Here is a 15207-nt window from a genome sequence, read left to right on the forward strand (position 1 = left end):
ACTGCATCAAGTGTCAAAAAATGTTGTCGCCCATAGACTTTGGAGAATTTTTGCTGTTTTGCAAATTTTCGGTGAGGCAAAACGGGTCAGATTTGCCCATCACTACCAACAACCACTTTAAATTGAAAATCTCATCACAACTGACAGCCTGCATACTGTATATTGTGACCAAATGTACAAATTGTTAAACTCTTACTTTTATTTCACATATTCTTTTTCTTTCGTGAATCTGCTCTAATATTCTGTTTTGCCAGAAAAAAAAATACCTATTGACTCCAATGCATTTGGTGCAAGAAAAAAAAATCCAGATTGACTCAAATGCCTCAAGGAAAAAACACCCACTGATTCCAATGAATTTGGCATGATATAAAAAAACAGTGAAAAAAATGCACATTGATTCCAATGCATTTGATGAGAGAAAATACTCTAGATGCATTTAGTGCTAGAAATAACACAGCAAAAAATGTCCATTGACCCCAATGCATTTGATGCAAGAAGTAAACGTCCTTTGACTCCAAAGCCCATTGACTCCTGTGTATTTGGAGTGAGGAAAAATGCTTGTTGACTTTGGTGCAAGAAGAAAACGTCCTTGGACTCCAATACATTAAGGGGCCGATTCACAAAGGGTCGAATATCGAGGGTTAATTAACCCTCGATATTCGACTGGGAATTAAAATCCTTCGACTTCGAATATCGAAGTCAAAGGATTTTAGCGCAAATAGTGCGATTGAACGATCGAAGGAATAATCCTTTCGATCGAACGATAAAATCCTTCGAATCGAACGATTCGAAGGATTTTAATCCAACGATCGAAGGAATGTCCTTCGATCAAAAAAACTTAGGAAAGCCTATGGGACCTTCCCCATAGGCTAACATTGAGTTCGGTAGCTTTTAGATGGCGAACTAGGGGGTCGAAGTTTTTTCTTAAAGAGACAGTACTTCGACTATCGAATGGTCGAACGATTTTTAGTTCGAAGTCGTAGTCGTAGTCGAAGGTCATAGTAGCCCATTCGATGGTCGAAGTAGCCCAAAAAACACTTCGAAATTCTACGTTTTTTTACTTCAAATCCTTCACTCGAAGTTAGTGAATCGGCCCCTAGGCGTAAGAAAAAACGAATGCTGTTGATGCATCAACAAAATAAACATTAATTGACTACAAGGCAAGAATTCCCCAAATGTATCCATGGTTTTACAATTTTTTCTGCCAGGCATAACGGGCCAGTTTTGCTCATCACTAGTCCTCACCTGAAAACAAAAAAATAGACTGTGTGTTTGGTAGAACAACAATTTGTTGGTTAAATAAATTGCAAAATATTTCTGAATCTTTTCTGGTGTGATGTAATGAAAGAAATGCAGCCTCCCATGCAGGGTCCAGCTGGGAATTGTACAAAAGCTGCACGGACCATTGTTTGACCTCTGTGCCCAGATCAATGGAGAAGAACCTCGGAGAACTCCAATTAGATTGATGTAAGCGATGTATCAGTGGCAGGCACATCCCGCAGCGGGCACGGAACTTTACCTCCTGCTGAAAAATAGCTCCTTATCTTTTTAAGTAATATTGCATCTATCTTCCATGGCTCATTCTCCACTCTCTTTTTGCCACTAATGAGAACAGGTTTGACGTACATCAAATTGAAAAAGTCCTTTTGACAGCACTTGCAGGCGTCAAGCTGTTCTCAGGTAGGACCCCACTAGAGAGGCTAAAGCAGTCAGACGACGGATTCTTTTGTCGTTAATTCCCACTCCAGTAATTTTGTGTCTGTCAATAGCGTTTCCCTTTTTTTTTTTTTTTTTTAGCGAGGCAGTCAGCGATACATTAGGTAAACTGTCATAATATTTTTGGAGCTCAAGTGAATTCAATTATTTTTTGAGCAATGAATGTGTCAGAAATAGTTGTGCTAAATGTCGCTTTTAATTTTAATTTTAATCTTAAACGAACAGTTTTTATTTTTCCTTCCTATGAACGGGGCTCCAAGCCCACAGCATTCTCTGGAAAGTTGCTTTCTTGTATAGCAGGAGGATAGCAGTTCTGCTGGGCTAGGACAAGAGGAAATATTTTGAAGCAGGGAATCTAGAGGAAGGGAGATTTACTGGTAGATACCATCTACTGAGAGAAATAGGTTGGTGGCATTGTCTGCAAAAAATGAGTAAGCACTGAGTTTTAAATCCAACCTCTCACAGCTTAGGTTGGATTGGCAACTAGACCCTTGATGAACTTGAGTGTTGTGGCAGTGGTGTAACTAGAGGTGGACGCCCCCCCCCCACTCCACACTCATGCCCTGCCATTCCACCCTTTATGTGTTTTTATTGCGTCTCTAGCAGGCCCCATGGGGTTCCAAAACTTGCACATAGGGAATGTGTAACTGATCACAGAGAAATAGTAACATAGTAAGTTAGCCTGTAAAAAAGACACACGTCCATCAAGTTCAAACGTTTAAGTCAGTATATAACCTGCCTAACTGCCAGTTGATCCAGAGGAAGGCAAAAAACCCCACCTGAAGCCTCTCCAATTTGCCTCAGAGGGGGAAAAATTCCTTCCTGACTCCAAAATGGCAATGGGACCAGTCCCTGGATGTCAGGGAGCCGGGAGCTCCCTCCAGGGAGGTAGTCAGGATCAAGGAGGAAGCCCTCTTGAGGGAGCAAGGTCGCGGTATCCGAAGGGTTAAGCAGAATCAGTAGTAGTGGTCACAGGCAGGAGTTAACGAGGGCAGGCAGATCAGAATCAAATATCAAGAGTTCAGGCAGGGGGTCAGAACCAAGGCAGGAGCTAGAAACAGACTGGGAGCTGGAAACAGGCTGGAAACAGGCTGGAATCAAGCTGGAATCAGGAAACAAACAGGAACCCAGGATTAATGGCAGCAAATCCTATTCTTGGGCGCCGTCACAGTGTTTTGGGAGCCCTTTTATGACGAGATCCCGGCACCAGTGATGACATCATCATGCAGCGACGCTGCAGCCATGTGTTCAGCATGGGCGCCGCCATCTTGGATCTTCACTGTGACCGCCGGGAATGTAAAGAGTGCCGTCGAGTACTTCTGGGTCGGGTACTTCTGGCAGTCCTGACACTGGATCAACTTGTACTATGAGCTATCTCCCATAACCCTGTATTCCCTCACTTACTAAACACCATCCAACCCGTTCTTAAACCAGAACCAGGCCGCGGACAGTCTTAAACTGGGCCACCGATCCTAGAGACCAATTAACGTGGCGCGCCGGCGCTCCAGAATTGGACGTCGACCGTTCCTGGATATAATAAATGGGAAAAACCTTATTGGCTTAAAAATGTGCATTAGAGAATATCTGTTGAAGACAAGTGAACAAAAGTGTGGTTTTATTTTCCTGTAGTAGTTTGTGTCTAGTTCCTTGGAGATGATGGAGGTAGAGTTGCTGTTATAGGATTTGATCTTAGATCCAGTCTTTTGCTTTAAAGTATTTTTTATATAATTTCATTTAAACCAAGACAACTAATTTGGCCTTGTTTAGTTGGCTGAACGTGATTCGAATGATGTCAAGATTTCTTCTTCCACTTTATCTGTGGGCAACAAATCTGTCAGTTGTAGAGGGATTTCAGGTCCTACAAGGGAAATAGGATGATGTGGGTAGGTGTAAACATTCCCAAACAGGTTCAGGGCGCTGAACTATACAGACTATCTGCCATTTGTGCTTCTTGTGAATTTTTTATAGAGATATACATAATATGTGCTGTTTTTAACTCTGGAACGTTAGTCAGTTGCTGAGAAGAGAGGACTCCTGCCAGCGATGGCTTCACACGGGGTATTGTTTGCGCACATAGAAAACAACAAAAGATGTTTCCTTGTGCCAATTCAACAGTAAACAGCAAAAAAAAATGATTTTAAAAGCTTATGTAGCTCAGCCTCCACATCATAAAACAACGTATTGTGCCAGCTTCAATGCCATGTAATTGTCATGTGATTTGTAATGGTGAAGTGGGCAGAAACGATGAGTCTGTACCGATACCCACTTTTGTTCTCTCTGGAAATATTCCCGTTCGTCTCACGGTTGTTTCTCCGGATGAGCGCTGTTCTGACCTTCCTTGTTCTTGTTTGTTCTTGTACCATATTCAAGGCTGTTCTGTTTTCCCCCAGATCTCCGTCAGGCTGTGTAACGTGAAACAGCATAACTCATATCTACATGAATCATTATACCGTATACTCGCAGGACCCACAACGGTTTTATTTTATTCGACCTGCCATGAGATGCCTTGAGTCTGTTTTAGTGACGTAGGCTTTAAATAACTGAACATGATGCACTTAGACAGTACAAAGATAAATTAAATTATGGGACCGTTATCCAGAATGCTCGAGACCTGGGGATTTCCGGATAATGTGGATCTCCATACCTTAAGGGGCTTATGTATCAAAAGTCAGATTTTAGTCGTTTTTGAAATCATGACTAAACTCACACACTCTAAGGGGCAGATTTACTTTATTATTATACTAAAGAGTGAAGTGGCTAACGCTAGCAACTTTTCACCAGCTTTGTCACCTGAAGGGACATCGTCAATTCGCTAGCGAACGGGACCGTCACTAGCAGTCATTTGCACTCTATCGCCAGGCGACTTTTCGCTCTGGCGTACGGACGTTACTCGGCAAATTCACTAAAATGCGGATTTTACTGAACTTTACTTTTTTTTGCCTTCGCCAACTAATACCAGGGGAAGTGCTTTAAAGCAGCGAGATCTTCCTCAATCTTCTGTCACTTACATCATATCCTGTGAGCTGAAAATGCAACGTTCAAAAAACGTTGGCGACTTTTCCTTTTTTTTTAAGGTTGATTGGCTGCAAAAATCCTAACTTACTTTTTTGTGTAAGCGGTTTTCTCTACATATTTTATTAAATATGGAACATTCATTTTACAGCGGGCTCTTGTGTAGGGCATTATATTAATTATCTTTATTAAGTCTTTATTAAAGTTCCCTGGACATGTATAATATAAACCGGTAACTTAAACCATTTGCAGCAACATTTAACATAAAGACCTCCATACAACTTTAAATTTCCCGCCCTATGCAAATTGACACAAGCGCAAGATCACTAACGAAGTTTTGCTAGACACAAATGAACGCTAGCGCCTCTTCGCTATGAAATACCTGCACAGCCGAAGTAACGCTAGCGTATTTGCACCTGGCAAAGTGGAGCGATGGGTGCGAAGCTGACACTGGCAAAAATTCCTCCGTTAGTGAATCTGCCTCTAAGGGGTATATTTAGCAAAAAGTGAAGCTAGAGATCACCACAGTCTGCTAGAGTGAAATACCGCCGCTCTCCATTCATTTCTTCATTTCACTTTCACCCTTTGATAAATACGCCTTTAAAAATCCCATAGAAATGAATGGAGAGAGGCAGAATTTTACTCTAGCGGACTGTGGTGATCTCTAAGCTCACTCTTTGATAAATATACCCCTAAAACTACGAATGTCATGACATTTCTTAAAATGTCTGAATAAAACAAGTACAAACAGAAAATGACTCTGAACGATGCATTAAAAAAAATCAGAATACCTTGAAAACCTCGAAAAATGTGAGTTTTTCGGAAAATTCATAGCTAAAAAAATATCCTAAGTCCAAATTGATTTAAAATGGTCCCATAGGATCAGCGCAGCTCCCATTAACTTCTATAGGACCTCGACAACTTTTACCTGGCAAAGTTTTGTATTAGTGGTTTTCGTGATTTTTACACTATATAAATCTCGAATTTTTAGAGATTCGTGGAAAAAAACTAATTTCGATTGTTGGTCAATGGATTGCTAAGTCTAAGTAACCAAAAAATCTATTTGACTTTAATAAAAACCCAATAGGATTTTTTTTGCCTCCAATAAGGATTAATTTTATCTTAGGTGTGCTCAAGTACAAAGTCGCCTTGACCCCAATTGCATCAGGCTCAAACATAGTGCTGCTGGAATTCTGGGAAAAATACTGCATTATGGGAACATAACATCACAATTGTGTCTTCCAGCTTCTCGCTGTGATATTTATACAGTAAATCTTTATTATAGAGTGGTGATTTAGCAACTACCAAGTGATGAGTGAGAAACCGTATCGGCTCCCTAAAAATCTATAGCTATGCTGTTTAGGGTCATAGTGTTGGAGTTATTTTTCTATGATGCACTAGAAGGACACATATGTAGGCTTCTACCAATGGTGCTGGACTGGGAAAAGAAGGATCTCCTCATAAAGGAGAACTAAACCCCCCATGATGATATGTCCCCACTGGTCCCCTCCGCTGGCCCCCCTCCCTGCCTCCCCCCTGCACAGTCTTACCCCTAAATTTTGTTCCCTCTAGAAATAGCCGCCGCACATGCAGAGTGTGCGCAGCGGAGCTCACGGGTGCCATCTTCTTCTCTTCGGTAATCTTTGTGAAGTGAGCGGCATATTGGCGCATGTGCAGTTGGAGCAATCTTCCAGTTTCGACAACTGCGCATGTGCCTAAAGAGATGGAAATTGCCGATGGGGAGGAAGACTCTAAGATTACCAAAGAGAAGAAGATGGCTCCCATGAGCTCATTCTGCATGTGCGGTGGCTATTTCTAGAGGGGGCAGAATTCAGGGGTAAGACTGTGCAGGGGAAGGCAGGGAGGGGGGGACAGCAGAGGGGGGGACAGGGGGGACTTATCACCATGGGGGGTTTAGTTCTCCTTTAAGGGAAATTATGAGCTGCCATAGCGATGCAGTAGAATAATGGGTTCTTCAAAGTTTAGGTGCCCTGTGTTTGTTGGCACGTGGGCCCATGCAGGGTACAAATTGGTTTCATTCGTGAGCCATGATGTAGATGGTGTAGGCCATAGTGGTGCATTGGGTCAATTATGATCAGTGCAAAAAGTTTTTTTATTTCTGTTTGGAGCAGGAATACATCACTGCATTCCAGATGGGTTCCCAGGCTGCATGAGTGTTTTGTATCAGTACCAACCCATGTGCCATGCTTCTGTTTATGTTAATGGTGGTACAAGTTTCCAGTGGATGCAGAGCGAGATGTCTTTCCACATATCTTGTACTCAGGTCAACATTAAGCTGGGGCTTGAGTTCATATGTACAAAACCAAATATAACTAATGTTAGGGGCCACCAGTGCTCACCCATTTGACCAGGGATCTTTTTACCGCACCCAGGCCCAATAGTGCAAATACCAAGTGCACCTACTCAGGTGTCAAACCATCAGGGAAGATTCCATCCAAGCTATAAACTCTTGAGCTTTAGATGTCTACATGCTGTACATGTGTGAATGAATGGCGGCCGGATAAATCGAGACCTGTTGTTGAGAAGAGAGTTTAAGTACCATGTAACGTTAAAGGAATTGTTCAGTGTAAAAATAAAAACTGGGTAAATAGATAGGCTGTGCAAAATAAAAAAATGTTTCTAATATAGTTAGTTGGCCAAAAATGTAATGTATAAAGGCTGGAGTGATTTGATGTATAACAAGTCAGTCAGAGCACTACTTTTCAGCTCTCTTGGTTTACACTGACTGGTTGCCCTGGTTACCAGGCAGTAACCAATCAGAGACTTGAGGGGGGGGCCACATGGGTCATATCTGTTGCTTTTGAATCTGAGCTGAATGCTGAGGATCAATTACAAACTCACTGAACAGAAATGTACCATGTGGCCCCCCTTCAAGTCGCTGACTAACTCAGAGTTAGAGAGCTGAAAAGCAGGAAGTTGGATTCTGGCTGTTTTATTAGACATCTGTTCACTCCAGCCTTTATACATTACATTTTTGGCTAACTAACTATATTAGAAACATTTTTTATTTTGCACAGCCTATCTATTTACACCGTTTTTATTTCCACACTGAACTATTCCTTTAAAGCTATACACGAGTCTGCAGAGATATGTCATAATGATCCTGATTACGGCACAATTGAATAGTGGACATTTTAATGAGCTTCATTTCTGCTTTTTGTACTTGGGAAAGAAGGATGTTTCTCTCGTTTGGTGCATTTGGCAACGTAGTAATGACTGTCCTTGTGTGACGAGCACAAAGACCATCTCAGAGAAACAAGACTGAACAGTGTGATTAAACTGTTGCAGATCGTGAAAACAAAATTCAAGCTCGAGACAGCTAGGGTTTTGTGTGGGAAACCCATTCTACCTAAAAAAAACAAAAAACACAAGGTTTAAAACAAAAAGGGTTATGGGCGAGAAAGCGCAACCAGATGTACCACACTGAGGTTTATAATACAAACAAATGGATTATTACTTGATCCACATCTTACTAATAAACAGCAGCTTGCAATAGAAAGGGTAGAATAGAAAAGCTTTTAATGTTTAATCACAAAACACTTTAAGTTGTTGCATTTTCTCTTTTATGATTTTACGGGAGCACGATTCTATTTTGAGTGTATTCATTTGCAAAAAAAAAGGTGAAATGTACCAGAGCTAGAGGAAAATAAACCTTAATACATAGAAATAATGTACTATGACTGCGATAAAGGAGATGCCAACTTAAAGGGGTAGATTTACTAAGCGCCAAAAATTCGCCGGCGACGGCTTCAAAGCCATCGCAACACTTCGCCAGGCGAAAATTCGCTTAAACAATGGTAATTTACTAAAATGTAAAGTTGCGCCCAGGGTGCAAATTTTCGCTAGCGTTACTTCGGCAATGCGAGCAAATCAAATCGATGATGCGTTAGCGTTCAATTTTGCCTAGCGCAACTTCGTTAGAGGTCTTCGCTCAGGATAATTTGCATATGGCGGGAAATTTAAAGTTGAATGGACGTATATGTTGCAGCAAATACATTACATTACACAATTCCAGGAAACCTTAATAAAGAAAATAGAGATGTTATTATAATGCCCTACACATGAGCCCAGTGTATAATGTTCCATATGTTAGAAAATGTATGGGGGAACCCAGTTACCCAAAAACAATTTCAAGGACTTTAGCAGGCTAACACTCTGTAAAAAGGAAAAGACGCTAAGGTTTTTTGGACTTAGAAACTCTTTCCACTAGTGATGGGCGAATTTGCGCCGTTTCGCTTCGCCGAAAAATTAGCGAATTTCGCACGAAATTTGCAAAACTGCAAAAAATTCGCTAAGCGGGGCCGGCGTCCGATTTTGACAACGCCGAGCATTTTTTGGCCGTTTCACAAATTTTTTCGCCGGCGGCGAATTGGCCAAATTTGCCGCGAATTACCGCCAGGCGAATAAATTCGCCCATCATTATTTTCCACTAAAGGAAGATCTATGCACTCAGAGGTAACGTTCAGTAAAATCCGCATCTTAGTGAATTTGCGGAGTAACGTCCATTTGCCAGAGCGAAAATTTGCCTGGCGATAGAGTGTGAATCACCGCTAGCGTCTATCTCCTTCGCTAGCTAAGTAACGCCTGCTCCCACTTGTGAATCAGCGAAGTCCCTGAAAACGGTAACACTGGCGAATCTTCGCCAACGTTAGTCACTTCGCCCTTTAGTAAATCTGGCCCAAAATGTCTTCTACCTCAGAGTATGTAATCTATTGTACCTTCTGGTTGTATTTATAGGAGGGCATCAGTTTGCTCACCTTTACTCCCACCAAAGGGTTCATCCAAAATAGGGTTGGGCCTCTTGAGATTTAGGAAGAGGGAGTTATCACCATGTGGTTCTGTCTCTTTGAGCCCTCCACTTGCTGTAGGAGTGGATGTTGCTGGAGAGCCTGAGGGAGGAGGCCTCGGTAGTAGAAGAAAGTGTGGAGTTAGATCTTATTACACCTCACTCTAGGAGTAAGAGTCAGGCTGAAGGTAGTTAGAAGAAAATCCAGAGACTGCATTAAAGAGACTGGGTTTTATTTGCCAGCGTTGGTATTCATGCTTTCAAGCTCAAGGAAAGAGAGATTAGGTGGAGCAACTATAAGGGGCCTTGCACTCTGTTGCTGGTGCCCTGTCTAATACTATCAAGGGAAGTAGTTGAACTATAGGTATCCAAAAACCTGTTATCCAGAAAGCTCTGAATTACAGGATGGCCGTTTCCCATTTTATCCAAATGTTTAAACATTATTTCATTGTTCTATGTTATAATAAAACAGTAGCTTGTACTTGATCCCAGCTAAGATATAATTAATCCTTATTGGAAGCAAAAGCAGCCTATTGGGTTTATTTAAAGGGGTTGTTCACCTTCAAGTCAACTTTTAGTATGATGTAGAGAGTGATAGAGAGTCTCTTATTCAAATCACTGCATGGTTGCTAGGGTAATTTGAACCCTAACAACAACATTGATGAAATTGCAAACTGGAGAGCTGCTGAATAAAAAGCTAAATAACTCAAAAACCACAAATAATAAAAAATGAAAACCAATTGCAAATTGTCTCAGAATATCACTCCCTACTCCCTGAGTAACACAGAGAAAGGAATTGGTATCTCTAGCCCTCCTACATGCATTACTTAAAGGAACAGTAACATGAAAAAAACACTACTTCATAGGAACTATAATAGTGTTTCTGAAGCAAACAGATCAGTTTTACCCGTGCAGGGCAACACTACTTGATATTTTCATTACTTCAAAACACTTTAATTTTTTGGTGTTAGTGTTCCTTTAATTTTTCTGCCTGCTGTAGACTGATATTTTGTAACGACTTACATTCATCACCACATCTGTTGTGGAAAGAGTAATAGAGACTAGTTTGTGTTGTTCCCAAGTAAGATGTTTCTGCTTCAGTAAGTATAATTCTCCATGGATATGTGATATTTATTTTATATAATGGACGTGATCATACTTTGATGTATAATCATGTACAAATGTGCTTAGCTCAGCACTTCTGGGGTCATTAATCATTGCTAGTCTTCTCCTTTATGCTGGTAATGCACTCAGAAAGGTCATTAAGATCTGGGCCGTTTTGTATGGATCTCTGTGCCCTTAAATTGTCGGCTACTTTGGGGAAGGAAGTCATTTGTAGCACTCACACTTACATGTAATAATGGTTTGCTCCTAATTGGAGCCTATTGTTAACTATAAACTAAAAACAATGGATATTACATGGATTAGTTTCTTCTGAAAAATATGCTGACTTGCACATTCTTCCCTCTGGGGCTCATTTATCACAGAAGCAGGTAGCAGAGATTCCTGATGTTGGTGTATAGAAAACTCTACCCTTGCATGAGCTCATACAATACATTTTGTGAGACCTTGGTGCTTCCAAAACAGAGGATCCTGTTTAATGCCAACCAGCCTGATATATATATAGAGGGCCTTCAATAAATGTACTGTCCAGTATTCTCAGGGGTATTTATATATGCTTACTTAGCCACCAGTAAAGTGTTATTATTATCTTTATTGTTTATTATTCACATCAGTTTCTGTCCCATTGGAGCTTACAATCTAAGGTTCCTATCACATTCACACAACAGGATTACCTATAACCTGACTGTAGTGTGGAAGGACATGAGAGTAGGCAGAAGAAGCCCATGTAGAACATGCAATCTCCTTGCAGATAATTCCCAAACTCAGGACCCCAGCTCTGCAAGGCAAAAGTACTATCTACTGGGCCTCCATGCAAAATCTTCTGAAGATTTCCTATTGAATTATGGGGAAAAAGTTACATGATATCAAAGCAGTGTTTGGTAGTGCTATATATATTTCCCAAGTGCCCATGTGGAGTGGTGAACTTCTAAAAAGATAGGTTCGCTTGCATAGGAGGGCCCAAAGCAATGAATGTGTCACCTACAGATCAGTTAAGAGAGAGTCAGTGATCCCCAACCAGTAGCTCATGAGCAACATGTTCCTCACCAACCCCTTGGATGTTGCTCCCAGTGGCCTCAAAGCAGGTGCTTATTTTTGAATTCCAGGCTTGGAGGTCAGTTTTGGTTGTATACTGTCAAACAGAGCATCATGTACTGTAGATTGACAATCCACATAGATGCTACCAAATGGCCAATCACAAAACTTATTTGGCACCCCAAGAACATTTTTCATGCTAGTGTTGCTCCCCAACTCCTTTTACTTCTGAATGTTGTTCACACGTTCAAAAGGATGGGTATCCCTGGCATAGAGATATTGCTCCACAGCACAGAAAAACAAAGAACTGCTCTTATAGCCAAGCAGGTGGCTCTACCTCATGGACAGGATACTAGTGACCAAGGCTACCTTGAGAACACAGTCCATCCAAGATAGGGGGCTCACTGGGAAAAATGCATACATAGAATCTCATGCTCTCTCACCTGCAATCCTAAAATCCCCACCCACCATGGGATGGAGCAATAAGAGTCAAAAGGGTCAATCACATAAAACTCAGTCGCACTATTCCACAGTGATAAACTTGATATTACTATGAGGCCAAAGGGGCTTGAATCCAAAATGCCTGTCCACCACTGATTTAGACCAACCACAAAGCGGTCTGTATCACAATATTTAATGCATTTACTGGTTAAGATAATAGTTTTTTGATTAAACAAAACTTTATTCTCTTCCAGTGAACCTGGATCACTTTCAGATTCTACGAGCGATTGGCAAAGGCAGCTTTGGCAAGGTAGGACTTTATATATTTATTTTTTATGAATTTAAGTATGATCATCAGAATGGAAAGAGCGAGACTAGTTTATTATGGGCTGTCAATGTGCAAGAAAAAATATATATTGGTCTTTATGGCTTACTACAACTGTGGCAATGTTGTCTGTTATTAGTTAATGAGCCCCAGGACCTACTCTGGCACATTCAAGTTACTTGGAGTAGAGTCCTGCATTGGGCTGGAATACCAGCAAAGTGGTCAGGTTTTGGGCAGAAAGAGCCCAGTTTCCTGACCATTCGGGTGGTCTGCAAGTATCCTGCCTGGGTACCAATTGACAAAATAATCTTCAGATGGGCCTCACCACAACCCCCCTCCCTCGCTGCATGCTCTTGTGAGTTTAAAGAAAAAGAGCGGGGGGGGGGGCAGGTCCCAGGTCAGGCTAAAGTTAAAGGCAGTGTGGGCCGGTCCAGCAGTGGAGACAGTGCCCTAAATAGATGGCCATTGAGCCAGCGGATCCAAGTTGGGTTCTGAGTAAGTGGGTCTGGGTTGGGCATGGGTCTGCACAACTGGACCCACACAGGACTCTTTTTTTTTTTTTTGGTGTTTGCTATTAGAGATTGAAGTTGTGTTACTACATAGTTTTACCTAGCCCAGTAAGCCATAATGATGAATTAATACTGTATATAGCCAAAAGTATCTGCCTGCCCAACATTAAAGTTGCTGATGCCGATCCTTTAGACCAATTCGGTAGCTTATCTGCTTGTGTATGGGGCGTTCCGATGGGTCACCCTGATCAATATCATGCCAAAAATTGGCCAGATATCAATCAGCCAGGTTTGAATTTTCTTAGTGTTCCAGGCCATTTTCTTCATTGGTTTTCGATCATTTGGCCCTAGGGTCGAACTCTCAGATTAGCCCACTATCACCCTGCCTTTGGTGGGCATATCAGGTTAAAGGGATACCTTCATGGGAATTTTTTTTTTTCCAAAACACATCAGTTAATAGTGCTGCTCCAGCACTGCACTAAAATCCATTTCTCAAAAGAGCAAACAGATTTTTTTATATTTAATTTTGAAATCTGAAAATGGGGCTAGACATATTGTCAGTTTCCCAGCTGCCCCAGTCATGTGACTTGTGCTCTGATAAACTTCAGTCACTCTTTACTGCAGTACTGCAAGTTGTAGTGATATCACCCCCTCCCTTTCCCCCCAGCAGCCTAACAACAGAACAATGGGAAGGTAACCAGGTAACAGCTCCCTAACACAAGATAACAGCTGCCTGGTAGATCTAAGAACAGCACTCAATAGTAAAATCCAGGTCCCACTGCGACTCATTCAGTTACATTGAGTAGGAGAAACAACAGCCTGCCAGAAAGCAGTTCCATCCTAAAGTGCTGGCTCTTTCTGAAAGCACATGACCAGGCAAAATGATCTGAGATGCACCTACACACCAATATTACAACTAAAAAATACACTTGGTTCAGGAATGAAATTTTATAGTGCAGAGTGTATTATTTGCAGTTTAATTTAGAAAATAAAACAATATCATAAAAATCATGACATAATCCCTTTAAGATCCACTCGTTTGGCAAACTTGCCAAACGAGCAGATCTTATTGTGTATGGCCACCTTTACACTGACACTGATGTTGGGAATCAGACGTAACTCTCTGCCTGTGTTTCAGTTCATCCCACAAATGTTCAGTTGGGTTGAGGTCAGGGCTCTCTCAGGTTCTTCCACTCCCAGCTCTGTACAGACCTCACTTTATGTAAGGGACATTATTGTACTGAAACAGCTGAAAAGAGCCTGCCCAAAAATGTTGCCACAAAGTTGGAAGCACAGAATTACCTAGAATGTTATTGTACACAGTTGTCTTCAGGTTTGGAACCAGGTGCCTTAGCCCAAACCAACAACAGCTCCAGACCATTATTGTTCTATACCACACGTTACCATTGCAATTACGCACTCAGGTAAGCAGTGTTCTATTACCAGACTTTTCAGTCAGGGTACGAGATGGTGAAATACCATTTATAATTAGTGATGGGCGAATTAATTCGGGGAATTTGCGCGATTTGCCGCCAGCGAATTAATTCGCGAAATGCCGCGAAAATTCGGTGTATAAAAAACGGGCGCCGGCATCAAAAACGAGACGCCGGCATCAAAAACGCTTGGCACTTACACAGGGTGGTGTTTGAGTTGTTCCCACTGATACCCATAAAACCATTTTCTCCCGACGAATAGTTTCTGTCCTGAAAATGTTTGTGAAGACAATCTGAAACTCAGTGTTGAATGTTTCAACTGATGACATGTCATTTTTAGATGGAGTGGCCATATATTTTTGGTTAACATCAGCAATGTAGCAACTGCGTTTAGTTCCCCATGCAAAAAAATCTTCAGGCAGCAGCCCCTACCCAACCATCTTCCACCCACCCGCTCACGCCAGAGTTGGTAAGAGTTTGTTAGGGGAAAGGAGATTTCTTAGAACTATAGAGGAAGCAGAACCCTTAAGCTGGCCATAGACGCAAAGATCCGATCGTACTAATCAACGTACGATCGGACTTTCCCATCTCCCGACCCTCCACTAACCATTCAGATCAAAGTCTTTACCATTCCGATCAAATAAGAACAGATCAGCCAATGTCCTGCCCCTGACAGCAATCGTACGATACTTATGTCTGACAACACTAGTGACAGTCTCCCACTGAAAATCGTTCGATTGGCAATACACGCAGAGATATTATCGGCAGGCGACAGAAATTTTCTAACCTGTCCGATCGACCAAACGA

The 15207-nt window shown here is 41.6% G+C and overlaps 1 protein-coding gene across 1 annotated transcript in view; it reads left to right on the forward strand.

The window, feature by feature from the left end:
* Nucleotides 1-15207, forward strand: part of LOC108696109 (serine/threonine-protein kinase 32C) — a 163766-nt gene that overhangs the window by 75841 nt on the left and 72718 nt on the right. Inside the window, exon 2 of the mRNA XM_018225162.2 lies at nucleotides 12388-12443. Coding sequence (XP_018080651.2) covers nucleotides 12388-12443 — 56 coding nt within the window. The remainder of the gene's footprint in view (nucleotides 1-12387; nucleotides 12444-15207) is intronic.

The sequence above is a fragment of the Xenopus laevis genome, chromosome 7L, assembly GCF_017654675.1.
Source record: "Xenopus laevis strain J_2021 chromosome 7L, Xenopus_laevis_v10.1, whole genome shotgun sequence".
In the NCBI taxonomy this organism is placed as follows: domain Eukaryota; kingdom Metazoa; phylum Chordata; class Amphibia; order Anura; family Pipidae; genus Xenopus; species Xenopus laevis.